The sequence below is a fragment of the Telopea speciosissima genome, chromosome 2, assembly GCF_018873765.1.
Source record: "Telopea speciosissima isolate NSW1024214 ecotype Mountain lineage chromosome 2, Tspe_v1, whole genome shotgun sequence".
NCBI classification, from domain to species: Eukaryota; Viridiplantae; Streptophyta; class Magnoliopsida; order Proteales; family Proteaceae; genus Telopea; species Telopea speciosissima.
This window is the reverse complement of record NC_057917.1, coordinates 77,544,973-77,570,672: the sequence shown is the minus strand read 5'-3', so window position 1 is coordinate 77,570,672 and position 25,700 is coordinate 77,544,973. Positions and strand designations below refer to the sequence as shown.

General features: G+C 38.5%; 2 protein-coding genes across 4 annotated transcripts in view; one reads left to right on the top strand and one right to left on the bottom strand.

The window, feature by feature from the left end:
* The first annotated feature begins 1,983 nt into the window (after positions 1-1,983).
* Positions 1,984-18,817, top strand: LOC122652390 (protein ALTERED PHOSPHATE STARVATION RESPONSE 1-like). 3 transcript variants are annotated; one of them, XM_043846112.1, is made up of 7 exons: positions 1,984-1,996; positions 6,631-7,202; positions 7,281-7,605; positions 9,092-9,276; positions 14,775-14,998; positions 17,150-17,480; positions 17,991-18,817. In XM_043846112.1, the coding sequence occupies exons 2-7, from the start codon at positions 6,720-6,722 to the stop codon at positions 18,423-18,425; spliced, it is 1,983 nt and encodes a 660-aa protein (XP_043702047.1). In that variant the 5' UTR covers positions 1,984-1,996; positions 6,631-6,719; the 3' UTR covers positions 18,426-18,817. The 3 variants fall into 3 exon arrangements, with proteins under 3 accessions (XP_043702047.1, XP_043702048.1, XP_043702046.1); XM_043846113.1 differs by lacking the exon at positions 1,984-1,996 and adding an exon at positions 6,419-6,557 and having other exon boundaries at positions 6,631-7,166; positions 7,251-7,605; XM_043846111.1 differs by lacking the exon at positions 1,984-1,996 and adding an exon at positions 6,419-6,557.
* Positions 18,818-21,188: 2,371 nt separating this feature from the next.
* LOC122651759 (ABC transporter C family member 2-like) overlaps positions 21,189-25,700 on the bottom strand; it is a 44,037-nt gene continuing 39,525 nt past the window's right edge. The window contains exons 26-27 of the mRNA XM_043845286.1: positions 24,732-25,155; positions 21,189-21,536 (exon numbers count right to left, since the gene is read on the bottom strand). Of these exons, the coding sequence (XP_043701221.1) occupies positions 21,412-21,536; positions 24,732-25,155 (549 nt within the window). The 3' untranslated portion in view covers positions 21,189-21,411. The remainder of the gene's footprint in view (positions 21,537-24,731; positions 25,156-25,700) is intronic.

The following is a 25,700-nucleotide window of genomic DNA, read 5'->3' as shown; positions in this document are numbered from 1 at the left end:
ACATTGGGGAGCATTTTCTTGGCAAAAACATAGAGGTAGGTATGTTTCAACAAACTAAGATTCATTTATGTTCAAAATTGTGTCAGTCTAATTTGTGTCATACCCTCTGATTTGCTGCTAAACTTACCAAATTTAGAAGTACTCCAGGTACTGAATTGTAGTAGGGCGACTGAGGCATTCAACTACTCCAAGAGACTACAGGCGGCACAATCTACTTTGATGGAACTAAAACGATTGGATCTTCGATTACTTAAAAATTTAAGGACCATATGGGAGGGCGTTGTTTCACCTTCAAGCTGCCTTAAGCTAGAGAATGTGTATGTGGAAAAATTGGGTTTGAAGTTTATGTTCTCACTAGCCATGGCACAGAGGCTTCAACAACTAAACCATCTTGAAATTTGATGGTGCTCAGAAATGGTGCAAATTATCTCAACAGAGCAAGATGAGGATATTACAAAAGGAAGCTCATTAATTAGGAAGTTGAATTCAACAAATAATCCATCTTCATCAGTACTTCCAACTGCAATTTTTGGCAAGCTAAAGCTCCTACACATATTTCATTGTGATAGCTTGAAGCACATCTTACCAATGAGTTTGGCCCAAGGTCTCCAACAACTAGAAGAATTTCTTATTAGTGATTGTTGTAATCTGGAGGAAATAATAGTTGTGAACAGAGACAGAGAAAAGCAGGCCATGGGCACGACGGTGTTTCCTCATCTAAGGTTTCTGGAGTTGCTCTCCTTGTCCAATCTCTCGATGGTGAGTGAAGGGGTGTTATGCCATGATTGGCCTTTATTGGAAATATTGAAAGTTCTGCGATGTCCCAAATTGAAAAGGCTCCCTGTGAATCCACAAGCTGCAACAAAACTAAGGGAAATTGTGGTAGAAGAAGAATGGTTCAATTTGTTGAAGTGCGATGACCAAAGTGTTGACATGTTGCACTCACAAGAAAGTGGCAAGGTAAATTCTTAATCTTTTCTTGTCTACTGCAAGAAATCTAAATTCTATTATTTCTTGTTCCTCATCAAATCAAGTTTGTGAAGGTAAAATCAATGTTCTAAACTATATATTTTGGGTTTTCTTTCTTTTAAGGGCCAAAAGAGGTGATTCTTCTTTAATAATTTTTTTCTTGGGATAATTATCTTAATGCAACAGTGGATTCATATGCCTAACTGGAACTATCCAACAGGTAAGATTTCATAGAAGACCTCCAGATGGTCACTAAGCAACAAGGGTTGTGGCTCCTTTTGTAAGTTTCTGATATAACATGAGTTTCGTTCAATCAAATTTCAGAATCATATTTCAATCATTAAATATTTCATGCACATGTCCTCCCATATTTGTCCATGTACCTTCTTGGTAGTTCTGGATTTTTTAATGCATTATTTTGACGGATAACTAACTTCATTTATTACAATGAAACTTGACATATGAGGAAGGGATCTTGGGTCAATATGTCCACAATATTTCAGTCCCATCCAAACTCCCAAAGGGCAGAACTAGATTCCAATTCATGGATTCCATATATATTGGTGGCTATCAATAATAAAACCTGCTCCCTTGGTTTATTAAAAATTAAAGGGAAATTTATGAAACACACCCTGAAAATGGGTTGAAACTCGGATCACCCTTTGAAATTTGAAAATACTCAGATCACCCCCTGTATTAGAGCTTTATACTCAAATTAGATCCTATCGTTAGTTACTGATGAAGTCAACTAGTTAAATCTTTTGAAAACCCTAAACTACCCTTGAGAAGAGTGTAATTACCATTTTACCCTTAGATCTAAAAACCCAACATGTGCTCTTTATTTTTTTCTTAATTAAAATAAAGAATCAAAGAGGGAATATTCCCTCTCCTCTGCAACCACCATTGCCCCAGCAGCCGCCGCCGCCACCACCACCACCACCCACCAAAGACCCAGACTCGGTTAATGGAGGAAAAAATGAAAAAGAGGAGGAGAAAAAAGTGGGTTAAGAATAGAGGAAGAAGATCGGTTGCAGCTTTATGGGGTTCGGTTCTGGATTTCAGATGGAAGAGAAGTGAAGAGAAAGGAAAAGGGTAGAATTGGTCTCTTCGATCTCCAGGAATCGCCGGAGTCTCTCTGTCATATCTTCTTCCAGGAGACTGGTCCTTGCTAAAGGAGATGTGGTGGTCGTGGCAGTGTGAGTGGATGACAGGGAGAGGAACGAGAGACATGAGAGAGAGAGGGAAATAATTGACGAGAGTGGAAGAAGCAGAAGCGGCAATGGTAACAAAACCCACATCCCTCTTCACACTTGTTGGCTTGCTGTTGCCCGACCAAACTCATCTTTGCCTTTTGTCTTTGATGTTGCAGAGAGTTAGAGACTTATATAGATAAAAACGAGGGTTTTTTTTTTCCTTCTTTTCAGTCATTTGATTTTCGTACTTATTGTTTGAGAGCGAGGCCAGCAAGCAAGCGGCCGGCAAATATGAAGGAGAATAGTGATGGACCTAAAAATTACCCTTCGCCGGAATTATTGGGCTGCCGTCAATCTTCTGCCCAAAATTTTCTCACTCTGCAACTACTGCATTCACTCTCCAAAGCAGCAGATCTCTTTGGAACTAATTCGCTTTTCTCATGCTCCGCGGTTACGGTTTCTGAAAAAAAAGAAAGGGAAAAAAACTCGGCAATCCATACATTCTCCTATCTCTCGGCAGAGAAGAAGGGGCGGCCGCGGCAGACGCAGCAGTTAGGGTAGGGGTGAAGCCGGGAAGGGCGACGGTTTGAGCCTGCAATCACCCCCTGCCCAAAACCACCGTGAACCGAGACGGACATGGCGTTGAGCAAGAAGAGAAGATGAGGAAAAGCTAATAATGTAAATTTAATTCTAATGATTTAGTACAAGGGTAAAATAGTTCTTTTATCTAATAATTAGCAGCAGACTAATACTGTTAGTGTAGAGGGGGTGATCTAAATATTTTCAAATTTCAAGGGTGATCCGAGTTTCGACCCAATTTTAAAGGGTGTTTCATAAATTTCCCAAAATTAAATGATATTCAATTTCTCAGCAATGTTGTGAAATGCTAATGATATTTGTCTTGCAGCAAGGAGATAGCGATTGATGGACAGTTCAAAAGTTGGAGTTTGGGAGATAAAGCGTGCGATTGATAGACAGATTGTTAAGTAGGGCTGTAGCTCAAGGATGATATGAAGGGTACTTTGATTGATTGTTACTATGTTGCTTGATGTCATATGTTTCTTAGAATGTAGTTGCTCAAACCTGTCATTTAATTGATTTGGAAGATATCTTGACTGGCTAAGTAAGGTTTTATTAGCAGTAAATATATGAATGATATTGTTGAAACATTTCAATTAAGGGGTTTATTCTATGGTTATGATTCTACCCTCATGCTTTGTTTTTCTGTCGGAAATCGATTTTACTGCATAGATGCTTATGAACTTCCCCTCTATGCCTTGGCGATAATTGAAAGAAAAGAAAAACTTATATAATGGTTATTAAATTTGACTGCTATTAGCTATTTGCTAACCTCAGATGTTACTTGCATTTTCATAGGAAGACAAATTATTTCTCCAAAAGCTGATTGACTATGTGACTCTCATTTATGTGAAGTAAACATTATTTTGTCATGATAAGGCTTAGCTATCACTCATGTTTCCAATACAAAACGTCATACAAAATCTTTTGGAATTAAGAACCCCGTGAGATAATAAGGATTGAGAAAACTTAAAAAAAAATTAAAATAAAATTGGGAATTAAAGATAGAGAAAAGGTTGGGAATGCTCAACCATGTGTTTGCCTCTCTCCCCCTTTATAGTGAAAAGATCCCATGCCCATGGCTGTCCCACCTCTCGTGTGTTTGTTGTCTGTTAGTTTACCTGGAGCAGGCGGCGTGCCAACCCTTTCCCTTAAAAGATATTATCTAATATATACATCTTTGATTAATTATCCCAATAGGATCCTAATGGAAGAACTCAGAGTTTCTGAGCCCACCACATTGGCAATGAACCAAATTATCTAACAATGGGACTGCGTAATAGCCCATTAAGTCCTGGTTTCATTAGTCAGCCTAAACCCATTTAATTAACAGTCTCCAACGGATTAAACGTTCTAAGAATTAGTCTTAAACCATGGGAGCTGGGCTACTTTTGATTTTGAGGAGTCTTTGTAATTGCACAGCAGAGGTTCTCCTTTCAGTTAAACCTGGTTCAACTCGGCCAGTTTAATTTCTGCTACACACAATGGCATCTCATATGGATTTTTGTTAAACCTCACTAGGATTCGTCAGGGATGTTGCTCACACTTCCAATACAAGTTTGTCATATAGCATCTTTGGGCATCATAAACCCTAATAAAGTTTGGCAGGGAAGTAAAACTCCCAATGGGAGAGGATTCTCTAAAATAAAAGCGATACAGAACACAAAATTAACTTTCCAAACAGCTACAAATTCAGCAGTGGTCAGTATTTCCATTTCATAAAAGCATGCATGAGGATCTTGGCTCAAATCAAATGGGCTTGGCTTGACCTTTGAGCCCCCAAGTAGGCCGGGCTTAGATTTTTTTAGAAATTTTTTTGGGGCCCAAGTTTCCCACCACCCACAGTCAATGGGATTCCATTCACCGAGTGGCGGGAGAGGATGGGAATGGGTATCACGAGGGTATTTTGGAACATACAAAAACCCTAGGTGGGTTTTGTGAACCGTAGGAAAACTTGGTCCCTTTTTTTTCAATGGGATTACAACAGAAAAAAGGCTTCATTGATGGATAGGAATAAATGCAAAATATTATTCTGTGTTTGGTATACATTGTCTAAATAGATTCTAGGTCTAGAATATATTCTGAACGCCACTCGGTCCTACAGTGCAAGCCACTTCTACGTCCAGACACAAGGGCGTGTATGATTGTCGCATCCCACAAAAGATGGAAATGACCAAGGATGTGGTTCACGCATCCCTGTCGGGGCGCAAGGGCTGCGTGGGCTGCACAGGGCTTTCTTTCCCAACAAGAAAATAAAAGAAGGATCAAATTTCATAATGCGTTCTAAACCTAGAATCAAATTCCCAAAATACATACTAAACACAGATTAAAACATATTATCAGCATGGAATAAAGAAACTAAGAAAAGTACTTAAGTCTTAAATCATCAACATCTATGCAATGCTTCAGAATTTTATGAAACAGAACTGGGTTTTCCACAGGCTTTGTCTTATTCCCTTCGGTACTCTAATCTCTTAATGTCAGCCCACCAAATCTGGATTAAAATCCTTTCCCACATGAAAAACAGAAAAATAGAAAAGATTTTTGTCACACTGTACTGACTTGAACATTGAGATTAGCAGAGCTACATCGATTGATTTGCGTTGGGTCCCCTAACCTGCAAAAATAGAAAGATAGAGATTCTTTGAAGCATCAAACCAATTCTAATCTATGATTCTGCACTAATGCTGTAATGCTGATGCCCTAGTTCTTCATACACTCATCTGATGGTAGACTTTAATTTCTGACGTGTCATCTCTCCCTCTTTAAGCATTTTTTGCTGAAATTCGCCATTTTCTTCTTTGGATGCTTCAACACATAAGAACAGAGCAGAGCTGCAAGCTGCGTTGATTCTGAGCTGCCATTGAAGCCTATATGATTCATTTAAGCTACGATTCTACAATTACTGAGAGAGAGAGAGAATTAATTCTTCTTCCTTAATTCTGCTAAAAGATGCGAATTTCTTACTAATATCTGACGTGTTATCTTCTTTTATGGGCCAAAATGAAATTCCATTATTAATCAAGAATTTGGTGCTAAAATGCGCCGTTTCTGCTTTGGATGCTCTGCTTGGACATGGCCTTGGAATTCGAGCACGAGTGAGCCTCAGCCAAGTAATTGGGTTTTTGATGAATGTTGTTTCTTTGGAGGGCACAAGACTGGAGCAGGGGCGAACTCGACTGCCCTTGTTCTTTTGGCACTTACCCTTCCCTTCTGGCGTAACTCTTTTCTTGCTCACTTTTCATCCTGTGTATTTTTTTGGCGTTTTTCAACCCTAGTGTTTCTATTCTTTACTTTACTGAAGAACTACTTACTACTTACAAGGGCATTTGCAGCTCATGCAGTGATAATTTTCACTGTTCTAGTTCTTACCTTGTCAGAATCATTGTTCTTTAGTTTTTACTCTCTTCTTTTTGAATTTGAGGTGATGAAAACTGAAAAACCGGGGCGCCCAGTTGGAATTTCCTTCTCTTTCTCCATCACTGTTCACTCTTCTTTTCGAACTTCTCTACTCTACTGTTCCCTTTCATGTCACGGTGACAGATGGGTTAGATTAGGATGATGGGTTTTCTTCGTTGGGTCTGAAGAAGGTTATTTTGCTCATGAAATTTGACCTGCATTTGTGATTTCATTTCACACTTTCTTCCATCACAGCTTATTTTGTGAGCTGATTAGCTTAAGAACTAAGCCCAGAGAGCAGAAGCTGAATAACCTTTGCACTAGTCTTTTTCATCATGTCTTCATTTTTAAGCTCGTCCTGAAATTGGAATCTTCTCCACTGTTTCCCACAGTCTTCAGATGCTCAGTAATGGTAATGTATGTCATGGAGGAAGAATATTTTAATTTTAAGATGACAGGTTTTCCTGGGTGTTCTTCATTGGCTCTGCAGGTTCCTCTGCATTAAACTCAACCTACATTTGGGATTTCTTTCTCCTTTGTGATTTGCTTATTAGTCAAGGCCAGAGAGCATTTGAATAGATGGGTTGTGTTGCTTCGAGGATCGACAAGGAAGAGAGAGTGCAGAGATGCAAGGAGAGGAAGAGGCTGATGAAGCAATTAGTTCGGTTTCGTGAACAATTTGCTGCTGCCCAGATTGCTTATTTGCAAACTCTGAAGAACACAGGCATCACACTTCGGCAATTCACTGAATCAGAAACGTTGGAGCTCGAAGATACCCCATTTGGCTTTGCATTGCCTCCATCCCCTCCTCCTCTGCCTCCTTCACCTCCACCCCCACCTCCACCTCCACCTCCTTTAAGCCCTGACTTGAGGAAGGTTGTGAAGGCAGAGGAAGAAAAAGATGTTGTTCAAGAAGAAAGCATTGAGATTGATGAGGAGAGCAGCTGCACAACGCCGCCACCTCCCCCGATTCCAAACTCATCTTGGGATTTCTGGGACCCTTTTGGGCCTTCTTCTTCTTCTCCAGTTCAGCAGAAGAAGAGTGAAGTAATCCAGCAGGAAGAGGAGGATTGGGACACTAGTGGACCTTCCTCTTCTTCTCCAGTTCAGCAGAAGAGTGAAGTAATCCAGCAGGAAGAGGAGGAGGATTGGGCAGAGACTAAGACAGAATTTGATGAAGAAGAGCAAGTGGAGGAAGTTGCAGCTGATATTGTTCTGAATTCACTTCCAGAGAAGCCTTCAGTGGCGGAGCTCATTGATGATTGTTCTTCAATGGTGAGCTGGTATACTAAGGATACTGCAGATATGGCCATGGTGGTCAGTAGGAACAAGAAGACTTTGGCGGGTATTATGAGGGAGCTGGATGATTATTTCCTGAAATCTTCTGATGGTGGCAAGGAAATAGCTGTTCTTCTCGACATCAACAGAGGAGACTCTCTCTACCATAATATAGGAGAAAGCAGCAGTAATTATCATCTCTTCCTTCTGAAAACATTTTAGTTTGTGTGTTAAGAGTTCGTACACTTTATTGTTTATTTTTATCTGGGTTGATTCTTATTTATGCTTCACTTTAGACACATGGAAGTTGAAAAGGCTAAATAACCTTAGTACCTGTGCCTTTTCTCTTCATTCTTCTGTGAAGTGTATTCTCTTTTTCTCCAATATTGATCTTTTGCGCTTCTGGCTTGCTTGGTGTCTATATTTGGGAATCCATGGCCACTATGCTCTTTTCTTGCAGGCTGTAGGAGTTTTTAGGGTCTGTCATTGAATTTAGGCTGAGGGCATTTCCAGGTCTCCCACTATACTTGGCTGTCCTTCTGGCATAGGTTTGGATGGTTTGACCTTTTGTCCTTACAAATGCCTTTTACGGTTGAACGTGGGACCGACTATAGTTTTGGACTGAAATGAGTGGATTCAAGAAACTGGTTGTTGCTGCTGATTTATTTATTTATTATTTTAATTAGGTACCTCTATCGAGAGTGGATTTTCTTGTAGATTGTTGTAGGGATTGACTGCAGGATCTTTTTGAATTTTCATTGGTTTGAGACCATATAGGTCTCTGGATCTCAGAAGTTCCACTTTCATGATTCTGAATTGATTTTACAACCCTCTGTGGTTTCATCACAGATTTTTTTTCTCTTAATTTCTTACCACTACCACCCCCCTGCCTCATGGTCTTCATTTTCATATTTTGTGTTCTATGCATCCTGTGGGCTAATTATTATATAACTGACCTTTATCTTAGACCTGCTAACAATTTAATTTTGGCCCAAAATTTATAAAAAAAAAAGGTTTTGTCTAAACTTTGGTGGTTTCAGGATAGTTTATATGTTGAAATTGATGAGATCTGTAGTCTACTTGCCTTTCATAACTTTTCTGTCATCAAGAACCTTTAGTTCCTTAGAACTGGAAAAAGGTCCATAACCTGGAGCAAGTCCAGCTTTTGCAAGGTCCTGGGAGGAGTGGACTGGAGTCGTTCCTAAGTCCTAACCTTCAGCATTTTTTCTGCTGAGACATTCATAGACAACCATTTTAGATTACCTATTCATAACTCATAGAGATGGTGATTATCCAGTATAGACCCCTGATGCTAAATGTGCACCTGATCATATGATTGCCATTACATGCTCTGAACTCTTCTCTACATACGTCCACCGTTTTGTTTTCCTTGTTTTTCCAAAAGAAAATTATTCATAAGATTATCATGATTGTCCCATCTAATTGTTTTTCTTGGCACATGAGATCTCCTTGAATGGTCAGTTTAGGGCCCCTTCATATATTTGCACCATATATATTCTTATATATTGATGAAATTCCTTCTTGTCTATCATTTGAGTGCCTTTGATTTCCTCTAGTCTCTCTGTTATATATGTGTTAGATATTTTTATTACCTGTCATTCTATTTATCAATCTCTGAAGGATATTTTATCTTTTAAATATTCAATTTATAGGGAAGAGGTGCAATTCTGCGAAGGTCTTTAGCTCATTGTCTTGGAGTTGGTCTTCCAGATTGCTTCAGGCCAGCAGGGACTCTATAGAACTTCAAGGCCCCAGTGAAACTTGCAAATTTGGTGCCCTTTGCATCACACTAGACAAGCTTTCTGCTGAGGAACAAAAGCTTTATGAGGAAGTTAAGGTAAGAATTGTATTTTGCTTGAAAGTAGTAAATTAGTGCTTAATTCAGTCACCATCATGTAAAAAATTGTTAATTATCCTCCCCCTCCACCCCCCCCCCCCAAAACAAAAAAACAAAAAAAATAAAAAACTTGGTCATCAACATGTGCCAAAGATACAGTATCTTTTGGTTCATCATAGCACACTGCTGACATTTTACTGGTTACATTGATATTGGGATTTTCCTGTTGATTGGAATTCCATGTTTTCTTGAAGGAGACGGTGAGAATCTTCTTAAGATTGCATAATATATCTGTTTTATTGTGCCCCTTACTCACGGTCCTCCTAAGAACCAATTGGTATTTGTTTATCGATTTTATTTAGTGGACCACCTCATGGACTGATAGCCCAAAAAGTTGAGCATTCCTAAGATCCATAACAATCTAATGTTTACTTGTATCAAACTGTTGAGCCTGTTCATTTAGATATTGTGTGTGTTGATACTTGATATACATTGTTGTGGCCCTTACTTAACAACTTGAGCTTTTGGGATAAGTGGTTGTAACATGGTATCAGAGCCAGGAAGTCAGGTGTTCGATCCTTGGTAAGTGTGAGGAGTTTGTGTTATGTGTTGTAGTGCACCCAGGTGCCACATGATGGTGTCACATGCAGACTGCAGAACCGTGTGTGTGGGCCTGTGCACAGAGGGGGAGAGTGTTGTGTGTTGGTATACATTGTTATAACCCTTAACAGCTCGAGCTTTTGGGATAAGCAGTTGTAACAGACTGTATGCTCAGTAGAGCTGATGGATATGACCCTTCCAGTTCTATCTAGATACCAAAACATGCTTAGATCCAGGTGATTTAAGCACTAGAAACAAGAACAATGGGATTAATTCGAAGTGGGCATTTTTTACACTAGGAAAAATCTTTTTGGAATCTTCCTTCATATTCTTATTTGTGATTATGATCACGGTGTACTAGTCAACTATTTGAGATTTGAGAAACTACGAAGTTAAAAAGGGGAAAAAGTATGCAAGAAACTTCTTGAGTCATGACTGGACTCAAATCAAGATTAAGGAGGAAACATATTTAACTTAAAACTCTCCAAAACCTGAATTGCTTGTTCAGTTGGAAGCCCAAATCAGCCATCAGTTTGGCAGATGTTTTGGCTACAAAAGTGGAGAGGATTGAGTAGACTACAGAAAACTCTCTTTCACTTGGGGTGTGATCCTGCTATTGTACTTTAGTTCTGTGTGTATCTGTTGAGAAGTACTGTTCGCATGATACTATTCATATGAACAGTGATTTGGTTGATATTTGTATCTTCTATTTTCCTAGTCCTAGTTAGAGTCCTAGTTTCTAGTTATGTCAAATCCTAGTTCTACTGTGAGTTGTTAGTCTTAGTTTCAGTTTGAGTTGTTAGTTCTAGTTCTTTTCCTATTGTAACTTGGAATCCTATCATTGTTAGGAGTTCCCCTTTCTATTTGTAATTTCCCGTCTATTATAAATAGAGGGGCTTTCCTATCAATAAAGACAACAAGTTATTATTCTCTCATTCTCTCTTTTTTCTCCTCTCAAGTTACTGGTTACAGGTCCTAGGTTTTCTACATGGTATCAGAGCTAGGCAACCAGTGACTGATTCTCTCCAAGATTGCTGTTTTGAGAGTCGATTTTAATTTCTGGTTTGAAGAAGAAAACCCTAGTTCATAGAAAAAGAAGAACTAGGGTTTCATGTACTCAATTCATTTTTTCGATTATGAAAACTCTACATCAGATTTCGAATCTTATTTCTGCTCTTCAGATGAGTTGCAGATTAAATACTGATATGTTGATCGATTAATGAAGAACCTGGTTCCGGGCTGTAGATGCTTCTGAAGAACCTGCTTTCGTTGAAGGTGCAATCCCTTTTTTGACGGTGATCGAAGGGCTGGAGTTTAGGACCTGCCCTATTTTTGCTCAGTTTCTCTTTGCTTATCGTGAGGAAGATCTCTGATTTTCTGGTTTTCGTCTTGCTGAGTGTTGCTTGGCTTAGTTGTTGGATGGGCTCTTGTTCTCTGATGTTGGCTATTGATTTCTGGTGGTATCAATTCTTTGCTGGTATTTTGTTGCTGCTGGTTCGATTGAAGTTGTTCTTCCACAGAGTCAAATATTTATCGCTGCTGTTCCCCTACCGCCAGATTGGAGTTGCAGTTGAAGTTGCAGCTTTTGTTCCGCCTCCTCCTTTCCTCGCTTTCGATCCGAGTTTTTGGAGATTACATTAATTTTCTCCATAAGTCTGCTGTTTCGATCGAAGAATCAGTTGGCTGCTGGTTCTCGTTTTCCTCTCGTGGCTCGCTTTTCCTCTTGTGGTTGGTTCTTTCTCCCATCGTGAGGTTGAATTGTTGAAGACAGCGTTATATTGTTTTTGGCTGGTTGCGTGAGGAAGACATCCAATATCTCAAAGTGGGTTTCCTTTTTGGTTACTCTACTTTATTCCTAGCGTTTTATTTTATTCTTTAAGTTCCCTTTTATGCCCTTATCATCTTTTCTTATCTACCTTTGTCCTTATTTTACTACTCATTCCAACATTACCCTTTTACCTTGGGTGGTATTTGTAAGTAGATTTCATCTAAATTATCTACCCAAGAGCCCCTTGACAATTCTGGTTATTTACAAGATTGCCATTCTCCATAGCCATTATTTTACTTATTGCATCCCATTGCTTTTTGTTTACCAAAAAGGCCCGTGCAAAATTCTGGTTATTTACGGAACTGCCATTACCTTTTAATACATTCCCCTATTTGACTACCCAATTGACCCTTGAAAATTCTGGTTTATTACCAGTTTGCCCTTAGGCTTGGATTGTATTTAAAAGTGGATTTCCACCAAATTACAGTCATGCCATCCTTTTTTTTTCCAACACCGTTCCCTTTCAATAATTCTAATTCCCTTCATATCCCAAAACATACCTTTGGCATTTACCAATAACACCTTTGGAAATTTTTGGTAAATTACAATTTTGCCATTCCTTCCTTTTTAATTACCCATAGCACTATTAGAAAATTCTGGAATATTATGTTTTTGCCCTATCTTTTACATGATCTCTGTTATGTCCACGTGTACTACACGTGAGGGGGGGGATTATGTACAGTACACCTGCAGACATTGTAGAAGCAGAACTTGTAGGAACACTTGGTGCAAAGCATAGACAGTCAGAGTTTTCACCATTGCCAATGGGTATCTACTTTGTTATTGGGTTGAGTCTGCCGTAAGGGGGAGATTGAAGTATTGAAATATTGAAGATATTTGGTTGTTGCCTATTTGAGGACTTTCGATTGGGTTGATACAGTTTTTTTCCACTGCCTGATTCAGTTTGTTTTCGCTACTTGCTGCTCTAGTTATTTCACTTCAAGATTCTAAGTCACTATGACAATCTGAGATTCATCACTGGATAGCTATTGAAGATTGTTGAAAGTTGCCTTTTTTGGAAGACATTCCAGTCCCGGTTTGCTGATCATGTCTGTCCAAGTTTTGAAGATCTATTTTTTCAAGTTCTTGAAGGTTTATTTAGGAGCTGCATTCATATGTCAAGCTAGATTCTACTACAACTTAGTTTTTTTCATTTTGTTCAAGTTGGGCATTAGTATCTTGTATGTGCCAACTTGAGGGGGAGTGTTAGCATTATTAGGAGTTCTTTTTTCTTTAGTTCAAGCTGGATCTTCTTTCTTTACTTATTTGTATAATCCAGCTTGAGGGGGAGTGTTGAGAAGTACTGTTCGCATGACACTGTTCATATGAACAGTGATTTGGTTGATATGTGTATCTTCTATTTTCCTAGTCCTAGTTGGAGTCCTAGTTTCTAATTATGTCAAGTCCTAATTCTACTGTGAGTTGGTAGTCTTAGTTTCAGTTTGAGTTGTTAGTTCTAGTTCTTTTCCTATTGTAACTTGGAATCCTATTATGATTAGGAATTCTTAATCTGATTAGGAGTTCCCCTTTCTATTTGTAATTTCCACACTATTATAAATAGAGGGGCTTTCCTATCAATAAAGACAACAAGTTATTATTCTCTCATTCTCTCATTCTCTCTTTTTTCTCTTCTCTCAAGTTACTGGTTACAGGTCCTAGGTTTTCTACAGTATCTATATGGTATCTTGTTGTCTGGGTTGTCGCTATATTGTGACTGTTTTTGTTCATATTTCTGTTTCAAGAAATTTTTTGTTTCTGATGCTTATCAGGGGAAAATGTATAGAAAACCTGTAATTAACCTTCGGCTGAAGATTTTTGGGCTGAAAATGGGTGGGCTAAGGACTTGGACCTTGTATTCGAAATGGGTTTTGATTTCCTAAATCTTGGTTTTCCCAGCATAACAGAATATTTGATGATGCATGATCTAGTGTGAAAAATGACATGGGAGAGTGGAGGCGGCATGCTGAAAGTATATGAAGAAGCAATCTCAGCTAACAGTGTACTCTGAAAATGACACAAGATATCAAGGTCAACTTATTGTTTGATGGATCCAACCAAGGAAATCTTCTATTCTGAAGATTGACCTGTTTAAAAATCTTATGCATCCAAATTTAGGTTTGTCGAGAAGCCACTGTTCCACATCTGACCTGGCTCAGGTTTTATCTGCTAACAAACTCCAGTCTTATTGCGACTTTGAGGTCCATTCCATTATGTCATGTTCTTGCTGATGGAACTAATTCTGAAATAAGTTTTTGTTCTCTCTCTGGAGTAAATCTATGGCCAGGCCCATAAATATATCCTCTGCCAGTCTGCCTGTCTCAGGCGAAGTTTGCTTGGTCCATGCAGGTCTGGCAAGGGTTTTGGGCCTGCCTTTGGCAAAACATTGGCCCACCCACAGCTTCACCTATGGAAGACTGGTTACTCCATCTACCTAGCGCTATGACTGCGTAAAGAAATAATATGAAGTGTACATAGATCTGTAAAACAGATTGCCAAGATTATCTTTCATGCTTCATCCTTGGCCTTGGTAGGGAATATGAAGTGTACATAGATCTGTAAAACAGATTGCCAAGATTATCTTTCCAGCTTCATCCTTGGCCTTGGTAGGGACTGATGGTTGCATCCTATAGCAATTTTACCTGTTGTGCTGTTTTTCAGGCTACAGATGATGTTCTAGCATTTTCTGAGAAATGGGCTTTGTTGTTGTGTAGTGATATACATTATTGTAGTTCTTACTTAAACAACTTGAGCTTTTGGGATAAGTGGTTGTAACATGGTATCAGAGCCAGGAAGTCGGGTGTTCGATCCCTGGTAAGTGCAAGGGGTTTGTGTTATGTGTTGTTTTGCCTCTACATGTTGTGACCCCTTGGTGTCATGTGCAGAGCAGTATGTGTGGGCCTGCACGTGCAGGGAAGTGTTGTGTGTTGATATACATCATTGTAACCCTTACTTAACAGCTCGAGCTTTTGGGATAAGCGGTTGTAACAGGCTTCTTGTGTCATTTACTGTTGGAACTGTCAATCTTATTTATCTTTAATTCCATTTTCTAATTTGGGTTTATATGCTGCAGGAGGAAGAACTTGCAAAATTGGAGTATGAGAAGAAGACATTGTTACTGCAGAAACAAGAAGCTGAGGATCAAGAGTTGCCAAGGATTGAGAAAACCAAGTTGAGCATTGAGTGTTTGCAGTCTGACATCATGTGTTTACAACAATCAATAAGTAGGACGTGTGGATCGATATTGAAGCTTAGAGATGAGGAGCTGCATCCTCAGCTTGTTGAGTTATCATTAGGGTGAGCTTTTAACATTTTTCTGAAATTACTTTTAGGTTGAATTCTAAAATTTTCACATAAGAAGCTGTGTTAGGTTATCGTGTTTTCTTTTATATGTCCATGTGATAGCCTGCTTAAAATCAGTATGAGCGAAAGTTTACTTTTTTATTGGGAAATTTATGTTTCCCACCCTTGTACTTTCAAACAATTATGTCTACCACCCCTGAAATTTCATCTGTTTCATAAACCTCCCCTATATTTTGAAATATTCTTACAAATGTATCCCTAGCTTTAGATGAGAACAGTTAAACGATGATGTCATTGCCCAAACATAATATAAAAATGCCCATAATACCCTTAATGAAGGTGCTATTCCATATTTACCCCCATTTGGGATGAAGTGCTATTCCATATTTAACCCCATTTGGGATAAACCATCATCTTCTCAAAAGTGAAAACGAAAACAGAGTTGCCATCGCCATTCCCATCTCCGAACAACCGACACCGCCATCGCCATTCCCATCGCCGACGTTGTCATCACCATCGCTGTTCCCCTTACACTCCGACATGGCCACTCTTCCTCTGCAAGTTATGAGTTAGTATAATGGGAGGAGACACTACTCCTCAAAGCAGCACCTCAACTGAGAAGTTCTTCACCAACCAGCAGTACCAAAAGAGGGAAGTAACCCTTGAAGCAGCCCAAAATGGGGTGAATATAAAGTGTACCAAGAGGTAGTGTCAGAAAATCACTACAATAGAGTCAAACAGCTTACTATAACCAGTAAATATTACCCTAAAAACTTAGGTCAATCTGAAAAATAGATTACGAATAATGGCAGAAATTAATCTTAAGAGAAATAGGCCAAAAAAACAGGGTACCACCACACTGAGATGGAGATTTCTGATTGCCAAAAGACCACAGCCCAGATGGGCCCCAAAACTGGATCGAAGTAGGTGTCCTTGGAGGGCAATAATCACACAAAGTATGAAGAAAAAACTGCTGGACAGATAATTAATAATTTCAGAAATCAGTTTCTGAAAACCAACTACAAAACAGAGTACCGCCAGGAGTGGAGAAGATCTTCAACTAATTTGGATCAGCAAGTCTGATCTGCTTCAAAACTTGATCAAGTTGACTTCCAAGTGGGTTCAATCTACCCCCAAAGCTGAAGAGAATCCACTGGTTGGATAAAGAATAATTGAAGATCTCGATTGGGAGAAAATATGAATTATATAATCTGCCGCAAGCTTTAATATGCAAAAATCTTGACTCCAATTGATTGTTCAGGCCTGGAAAAGGACATTTAAATTACAGAATAATATTCAGAAGAATAAAAAGTTACCTGTCGGAAGGAGGTGGTCGCAAGATGCAAGGTTGTTGGGCTCCCAAACCCTTCTCGCTCCAGGTAACAGGGTATGCAATGGTAACAAGGGTGGGATGGGGTGAGTTTATTAATAACAAATAAGAAAGGGAAAAATTGTCTTTTCAAAATAAAACTAACAGAGTTAGCATACAGGGGTACAGATGTAATTTTGAAAATTCCAGGGGTGGTAGATGTATTTTTGAAACCACAGGGGTGGTAAACATAAATTTCCCTTTTTTATTAGTTATCCAAAATAATAAATAAAGGCAAGCTTTTTCATTTGAACTGAGTGCGGACATCAAAATTGTGCACTCTTGATTTCTCCAACCTCTCTTAATGTCACATGCTTGAAGTACACTTAGAACAATGTATACTGTATGAATGATCATAGGGAGCATTCTTTACATGTGATGTGTTTTAGTTCCACCTTGCATAAGCTGGAGGGAACTGATCCAATTAATGTCCATTTCTTGCCTCCCTCGTCAAGCTATAGTGCTATACCCTGAAACACAGATAGATTAGTCTGTCCTTGGTAGTTATTGAAGTTCTATGGCCCTGAGAGTTTCAATTTACTTTTGGAGCAACCTGACAAAGTCACTAGTCCTAGTAGGCTCATAGTGGGAAAAAGGAAGGTTTGGAGGGTGAAGCATTCTTGGAGTTAGAGGCCTTGTGTGTTCATCATATGGCAAAAAAGGAATCATGTATAGGTTATGATTGGAACTACTAATCCTCTACCGTAGAATGTGAGCAATTTGTAGTTTCCATTTTGTGTCTTTCACATGTTTTTCCTTGATGTTTACTGTTCCAGGTTGATGCACATGTGGAGAAAAATGTATGAATGTCATCAAGTGCAGAACCATATTGCCCAGCAAATGTGCCATCTCACTAATCATCCCAATGCAGATCCCACAACAGACTACCATCGCCAGGCAACAGCCCAACTTGAAACAGAGGTCACTGCCTGGTACAATAGCTTTTGTGATCTCCTCGGATCTCAGCGGGAGTATGTACGAGCCCTCAACAGGTGGGTCCAACTCACAGACTGTCTAAAGGATGACCAACAACAAAGTGACCACCCATGTGAGGTCCAGGCCCTCTGTGAAGAATGGCAGCTTGCCCTTGACAGGTTGCCAGACAAGGTACCTCCAAATATCTGATAATTTCTCCCTATTTCTGATAAATTTATGTTGCCAAAAACTAATGGCATGAATTCATAGAGATTGGGATGCTATATGTGGTGTACATGTGTGTCCCAACTTGGAGGTCTCCAATGCCAAAGCTAGCTTGACTAGATGTTTATAACTATTAATCTATCACTTGGTCAGGGAAGCTAGGAGTCATGATTAGTCCAGAAAAGAAGCCACTAGCGTTGAGTTTTAATGGGCACAGTCTAAATGAATATAATAGGAAATCTCTTACCACCAAAACCAGCTTTCATTCTTCATGAACCAGTGAGCTCTTCAGAGCTGCCATCCATAGTCTTTGTTATCCATCTGTAGGAATGGAGTTAATTGTCAGGATCATGGGTTGACATGGTTGTAATCTTGTAACCATTCTTTTTACTATGCTTAGTCTTTACCTTATTACTACCTCTGATCTTTACGTCTGGGAAGTGTCAACCTAATTAAATGGTAATTGAATACTAACAGGTAGCCTCTGAAGCCATTAAGAGCTTTGTGTCAGTCATCCACTCCATAATCTTGCAGCAGGCTGAAGAACGTGAATTGAAGAAGAAGTCTGATCGTCTTGAGAGAAGGCTGCATAAGGAATTGAACTCCCTGTGCGAAATGGAGCTGAAGCTTGATGTTAACTTCACTGGAAATGCAGATTCCACCTTGAGTCTTAAGCATCCTTTATCAGTAAAGCGTTCTAAGACTGAGGCCTTTAAGAAGCGGGTAGAGGATGAGAAGGCAAAATATTTAAACTCAGTCCAGGTCAGTCAGGCCATGACCCTGAATAACCTACAAACAAGCCTCCCAAATGTCTTCCAGGCATTAACTGGATTCTCAAGTGTGTGCACTCAGGCTTTTGAAGCTATTCATAGCTGTGCTTCATCGAGAGCTTGTCATGATGGAGCATTGTAGTTAGAAACCTGATGCATTGGCTTGACCAGGTGAGGCCTATTTGAAGCTTCAGATAGCAGGACCAGATCTATTGCTCTACTATCAGATGATGTTCAGCATGCTGAAATAACAGGACAGAATAAAAAATGCTGTGTATGCTTGTTTAAAATCATATAGGGAAAAGAAGTTAAACTTTGAAGTTTGGTACAGGTGAATTCAGCAGCCATCTCAAAGTGGGTTGGAGGCAGATTTTAAAGGTGCCACTGGCAACAATGGTTGGCAAAATACACTGAATTGTAGGGATTGGCACTAATACATATTATTTGATCATTTCATTGTAACTGCTCATCCTTACCCTGTCCATTACAAAAATGAAAGGCAGTGAGTGAATAGAGATATTGTTTGTCTTTCTATTCTTTTTCTTCGGAAAATGCTCATGGTGTAATATAACTACAATGTCCTTCCAATGTGACAGTTATTTAGTGTATAAATTGGCTTTCACAGCAAAGGAGACAGCGGAAGTGTTTCTACGATAATCCAACTGCTCTTCAAGATGTAGCGAAGGGGGGGAGTGGAGAACATGGTAGCTATCACTGACTGTCAAAAATCAAATCTGAATTGGAAGATTTTCTATTAGTGCTTCTCTTTTCTTTTCTTTTTTCTTTTGCCCCTTTTACTGTTCTGGTTCAAGGATTAATCTGAAGAAAAGCTTCAGTTCACCAAATTGTTAATGTCCTTTTACTGAATTCCAAATCATGGTAGCCCCACTTTGAGCATTTTAGTAGATTATAGATTTTGCTTAAAAGGAATATGGCTTCCCTACCAGGAACCACACAGTTGACTTTTGGAGTTAAATCTGAAAGTCCCGATGAGTTAAGAGTTAGGAGTTCTGTTCATGTTTCATCCCTGTTAGAATTGCTGCACCCTTATTAGCCTCTAGTTGTTTAGACAAGCACACTGACCAGTACTACCCACGTATCCTGATGGGGTATAATTTTGAGATTCTCTATAGGCCGGCATTTCTTCAGGCAGCACCAGGGAGAAGAAGTGTCAGCCCTTACCTGATTTCTGCACTTCCTAGGAGTCAAACACTCAGCCTCCTGTTCTGGTACCATGTTCACTACTAAAAAAAAAAGGGGTGTACCCAATGCATGAGGCTCCCGCCACTGTGGGGTCTGAGGAGGATCATAATGTATGCAGTCTTACCCCTGCTTTCGCAAAGAGGTTGTTTCCATAACCATGTTTGCTATTGTTTCACCTATAAGCTTAAACTGTTTAGAGAACGGCAGCATTAATGTATACATCAACAGATCCCTAAAATGTCAGTTTTGGGATGTGTGCAGGCTTCTATGCTACACCACCCAGGCCCACCTGATTTGCAGGATTCCATTTCTACCAAAATGCTAGCTTGAGTAGAACCGACTTATAGGTTCACTTTCTAATGTTCTCAATTTGGAAATATAGAAACAACGATAAAGAAAAAGACCTTGAAGAACATGTTTTATTGGGAATGACTAGTGAAAAAGATAAACAGCAAAAAGCAGGACTAAAACTTGGTTGGAAGAAAAGAAGCTACCTTGGGTATCATTATGTTCTTGTAACCCAGAAAAAAGTTCTCACAAAATGCCTTTCTTTGCCCCAAACAGCCAAGATTTCTTTTGTCCAAAAAGTGGGAAAACTACAGCAAAATCAGTGACTGAAAATGTCATAAAGAAAATTAGAATTTCTGTGCTGGTTGGGGTGAGATGCCATCAAATGTATCTTTCTTCTTGTATGAAAGGCAGTCCTGATTCCTGAAGGCTAGGGTAGCAAAAGGATTTTGTTCTCCAACAAAGGGGATCGGATTGCAGACTGCTGACCCAAGTTGACGGTGGTGATCTGGGCAATGTCTGAGTTTGTTACAACAGGGGTTTAACTGAACAGTAGGAGGGATAGCTATCGGATCTCGAGATTGGAAACACAGGCAATCCTGATACCTAAATCCGCCCTCAGTGGATCAATTTTCTTGCCATGTACTCCATAGTGCTCAAAATTGCCACAAGAAACCAACAATAACCCTCTATTCATTTGCAAAGTCCAAATGGTTGAAAGTATTTTAAGAAAAAGGTCAGAGAGTACAAAGAGAAAACTCCAATAAATGGTACACTTCAACCATACAGCCCATGAAAATTTCACTAGCATATTTTGTTTTTTTTCTTTTCAAATTCACTTCCAACGTAACACAGCCTTAAAGTGCATTTTGTTTTTAATAAAAGTGTACATTGATTAACATGAAATGCTACAGGGAGGATTTCAGTTTCCACATGTGTTTGTACAACTGTTCAAAGAAATGAACTTTTTAAGTATCACTTTGAAACTAAAGAATCCCAGACTACGTTCAACTCGAGCTAGCATATTAGATCAGCTAAGTATGAGACTCCTACACATTTCTGTCAATTACTTCCGTCAACAGTATAGATTAGTAACACCAGCCTCAATTTTCTGTAAAACTCAAGCAGCACAGATGCCCTCATCTAAATCTGGAAATATCAGCATAATAATAATAATAATAATACCCACCCATTCATCCAGAAATCTTAGTGCAAGCCCTTCGCATCTGGGTACAAGATGCCCCTTATTTGCATTTATTGCGATTCTTTCTCTATGTGTATTGCAATTGGAATAGTCTTTTTTTTTTTGGTAAATCAATTGGAATAGTCTTATTACTCCAAAGAAATCCATTTACATTTTTTCAAAAGAGAATCAAAGATTATTCTTGTTTCTATATAATTTTCAATATTATAATTATTATAATAACTTATTGCTTCCATAATACAAACTTATCAGCAGATATAGTCCCTTCCCTTCCAGTGTAAAATCCTGCAATTTGGTCATCAGATTGTAGGTACCATCCACCACACAGTTGACGCATGGACATTTTCCCCTCTTCCTCTTTGAATAGTGCTTTGAATAGTGCCTGATTGTAGCACTTTCAATTTGGATTTCCTCTATATCCCCCAAGCATTGGTCACTCTTCATCGGGTGAAAGGTATCTTTTCATCTCAACACTATCCCAATTGATTGATTTGTCTTCAGAATCATACTCAGAATGATGTAGCTTGTTTCGAGACAATCTGCTCATCATTGCAAGACCTGGAACAGAAATAAAAAATGGATCGGAACCAGTAAGACATGTTTCATTCACTTACCCATTGAGTAATCTAATATTTACACTACTGTTGATGATCTATGATCTGATTAATCAGGTGAATAGTTTTGATCTGTTTGTAGGCAAAACATACAACAAATGGTTGGTGGAGGGTTGGGAGCCTGAAATTTCACTTAGCCATTACAAATTATGATGAAAAGACTGAAATGCTCACTTCAGCATAATGCCAACATAAAAGATGTGACAGGAATGTATAGCCAGTTCATTGCATCAAAAAAGAAAACAATAAAATAGTTGCAGTCATTTCTAAAATCTGAGTCATCCCAATTCCCAACATTTAAATGAGGAAACCACTGGTAGTTTTATGAAATGAATTATAATAGTTGCTTTTCCTGATGCTCCCTTTATTCGAAACAAAGAAAATAAAAGAGAAAAGAAGTGCGAATGAAATTATGAAAGTAATTCATAATCTAAAAGCATGAATCAATAGATACAAAAATTATTACAAAATCACAATTTTCTGATTTTATAAGGAGTAAGCACAGAGAGAAAATAGAGTCAAAGAACATGGTAATTTTAAGAGGAAATGAAACAGTAAAATATCAGCTTGTAACATGGACATACAAAGAAATGAGTATCAGTAATTTCTACAACCGAAAGATGAACCTTTCTTCAAACTATCACACCTAATTTAAGGAAGACAAACATGTCTCTATACTGGAATCCAGGTTATGTCATATGGCATCAGTACTTTTAACTTGCTTGTAAGTTTCATCAGATCTCAGCCAATTCTCCTTGGATCAGCCTGAGATTGTGGGTTGGATCTCTACCCTAGGGCAACCCAGGGTGTAGAATTTGAAGTGGAAAGACTAAGTTATGAGATCTAAATTGAGTTTCAGACCTGACTACCTGAGTTTGCTATCATCGCCAGGTTGTGGTAATATGAATTATTATTTAATTATTGGTTTCTGTTTTGGATTTTTATCTATTGATCCTAAGAAGACTGGCAAAGCTATTCTTAAATTTTGAAGTTGATTGGTTAAGCATAAATTTTGAAATTGATTGGTTAAGTATTGAATATGCTTGATTGAATCGAGGGAAGTTGGGCTGGGTTTCTGGTTAGAGTTCTACGACTGGTTGATTGAACATGTATATTTATTTGTTTAAAGCACACCTACTCAAGTTTCTTTATAAATCATCCCTTATTTTGAACTTTAATTTTAGAAACCCCTCTACAAGAATATCTATTTAATCACCTTAGAGTCTTAGACTCTATTCATACATTTTCATAAAGGTTCTAAACTTCGACATAATCAGAATTGCCAACGTTTTATGTTATCTGTTGTGTAACTTCTATTTGAGCCTCGATTGGAATTTCGAATGTACATATCGAGGGGCAGACAACAGAATTCAGAAAAAGAAGGGAAGAACGGTGTCGGGCAGATTTTATTATTTATTATAGCATTAGCTGTTCACACCAATTGGATTGTTTAAGTCACTCATTTAACTTAGAACCAGAACCAAAGAGAATAGGGAAGGTTTGGGTGGTTTTCAAGAAGCCACAAGATAACCCAGAAATTCTGCCAGAATTGGAGTTTCCCTGCAATAAGCAGCTATTATGAAGATTAGAATCCATTAAATCATGTCTAGTAGGAACATTCTGATCCCCATTAGATTCAGGAATATAGCTTAGTTGCTAAGAAAGGCTTTGGTGTAACTTTTAGAAAGATTCTCGGAGTCTGTTATTAGCCTACCGCCTGAGCAGAACTTTCTAATTCAGTTGTTTTTTTCCCCTTCAAATTTTTCTTCCTTTGCTTTATTGTAATAGGAGTATAGGATCATGAAAGCTAATTGCTAGTTTCTACTTTTGTGAGTGCTCTAAAGCTAATGACCATACCCCAGCATTGTAAAACAAATTTTCAGTTCAGCAGCAAAGCATTTTATGGTTTTCTCAGCTCAGAGTTTTAGTCCCCCACTTTCCTGGTGTCCAAGTAAGAAAACCTTGTAGGCTTGTTAACCACCACATTATCAGTTGCTTCCTCTGTTAGCATGATTGGTTAGGAGAAAACAAAAAATGAATGCATTTGTGAAAACTTAGGAGTGAGTTTGATATTTTACAAGATAACGGAAAGTCAACTGAGACGAGCAAGAGAAACTATGACCAATTACTGCACCAGTTCGTAAAGTGTATGGTGCAAGTGTGCAACTGGAAAGCTAGTTGTGGGTATGGTTTGGGGCCTCTAGCCTTTGGAGCTGTATATTATCTATTATTTTCTCCATTAAATAAAATGTTACTTATTCAGGAAAAATAAAAAAGTAGCTTTGTATATAATATAATGGAAAATGGGCCTTAGTTAGAAACTGGGCGAACAGGATTAATGTGGCTGAGTAATAGGGATAACGCTTCACCGAGTAGAGTAGATTAATTTGTGTTCATACCATTTTTCTTCCTACAATCAATAATAAACAGTTTATGAAAGAATTTAATAATCATTATTCTAGAGCTATTATCCCTATTTAATTGATTTAATGAAGTACAAGTATAGCAATCTTTTGCCGATTTGACTCATTGCCTCTGTATCTGTTTAAGGCTGAGGCTCTTGCAACGAATCTTATTAAAAAAATCTTTAGTTTAGATGTGGCTTAGTAAAAATTAAACATTTTTTATAGTTCTATTTCATGACAAGTCTAAATGAAAGTCTTGTCGAAATCAAACTCGGTTTATAATCTACTTGTATGTAGAAAGTATGAGTAATATACATACATATATATACAAGAAGACATGGAATGCCAAAGAATGCTTATTCTTCGTAAGATTTAGTAATAGAATCCTTATTCTTCGTAAGATTTAGAAACCATGTAGACAAATGATGGGGTAAAAAACATCAACTAACCTAGATCAGTAAAATCAACAACATATACAAAAAGATTGAACAAATACTTCTCATTTGTTCTTCAAGAATAATAATAACTTTTGATGAATAAATTAACTTTGAGACCCTTTGATGGTGGTAATACAAAAATTTGAAAGGAAAACGAAGGTTTAAAAATCCTTTTTTCCATAGTATTACATGAATGAATGTATAAACTGAAAAATTACTATTAGATAGCACTTGCTTTTGACCTATTCATGTATGTGTTTGGATTGATAAACACAATGTAGGGGTTTTTCTACGTACCTTCAACCATTTTGTAGAGTGCTGACCACCATCTATCTCTGGGAACCTGGTACTGATTTAGTGACTCTTCAATATCTTTGTCATGCTTCCCTTCCAAAACACCCTGCAGAGTGATAACTGCATCTTTGGTTCTCTTGATGATGCTATTTTCATCTTCAATCTCCAGCCGCTGGAGATCATTTTGTGAAGAAATGAGGCTCGTGGAAAGAGCAAACTTGGCAGCAGCCGCCCACCGGGAAGAAGCTAGCCATCTCCTTTGTCCATCTTGCTGCCTCATCTCTGCTTTGCCCGACCAGTTCTCCCCATCTCCAAGGACTAAACTCCGTAAATACTGAGCATTTGCAGATCCTGTACTTTGAACCATCTTAGAGAAAGCACTCCCCTCATTTAGAAGTAGATCCTCTGGGGTATCATACTCTAGAATCTGAAGACAGAAATCAATGATTTAACATGCGTGATATCAAACTCAAGGGTAGTGTTGAAGTATCCAATCAGAGGCTTAAGCTATTAGGTGAAATTGGTATATGGTGTCATCCAAGGTCCCTGGGTTTTCCAATGTGGGATTATTCCCAACACTCCCTCTCATGTGATGCACCTCTTTTGGGTGGCAATACATGTGGCATGTGTGGCCCCTCTTTTGGGTTACCATACACAGATGTATGATTAATGTAGTGGGTTTGAAGGCTCTAAGACCATGTTGAAATAATCTAAAACAAAGGTTTAAACTATCTATGAAATCATTCAATGTCCCAGAGTTTTACGATATGGGTTATTCCCACCCTTGGGGATCAGCAGCAGATTAATAACCTGATCTCAAAATTTTTTTTTCTTTTTTGATAGGTCTTAACCTGCTGCTGATACCCTAAGGGTTACTTATCCCATTTCATCTTACGATTGGCTATTGTTAAGTAGATACTGATTTCATAACTAACTTATGCTGTTAATATGAGAACATATGCATAAGTCCTG

What these genes read in the sequence shown, in the direction of transcription:
- LOC122652390 (XM_043846112.1), top strand. Translation starts at nt 6,720, where the DNA reads ATGGGTTGTGTTGCTTCGAGGATCGACAAGGAAGAGAGAGTGCAGAGA. An exon ending in GTGAAGTAATCCAGCAGGAA is followed by an intron (nt 7,203 to 7,280) that starts GAGGAGGATTGG and finishes CAGCAGGAAGAG; the next exon opens with GAGGAGGATTGGGCAGAGAC. An exon ending in TTGACAGGTTGCCAGACAAG is followed by an intron (nt 17,481 to 17,990) that starts GTACCTCCAAAT and finishes GAATACTAACAG; the next exon opens with GTAGCCTCTGAAGCCATTAA.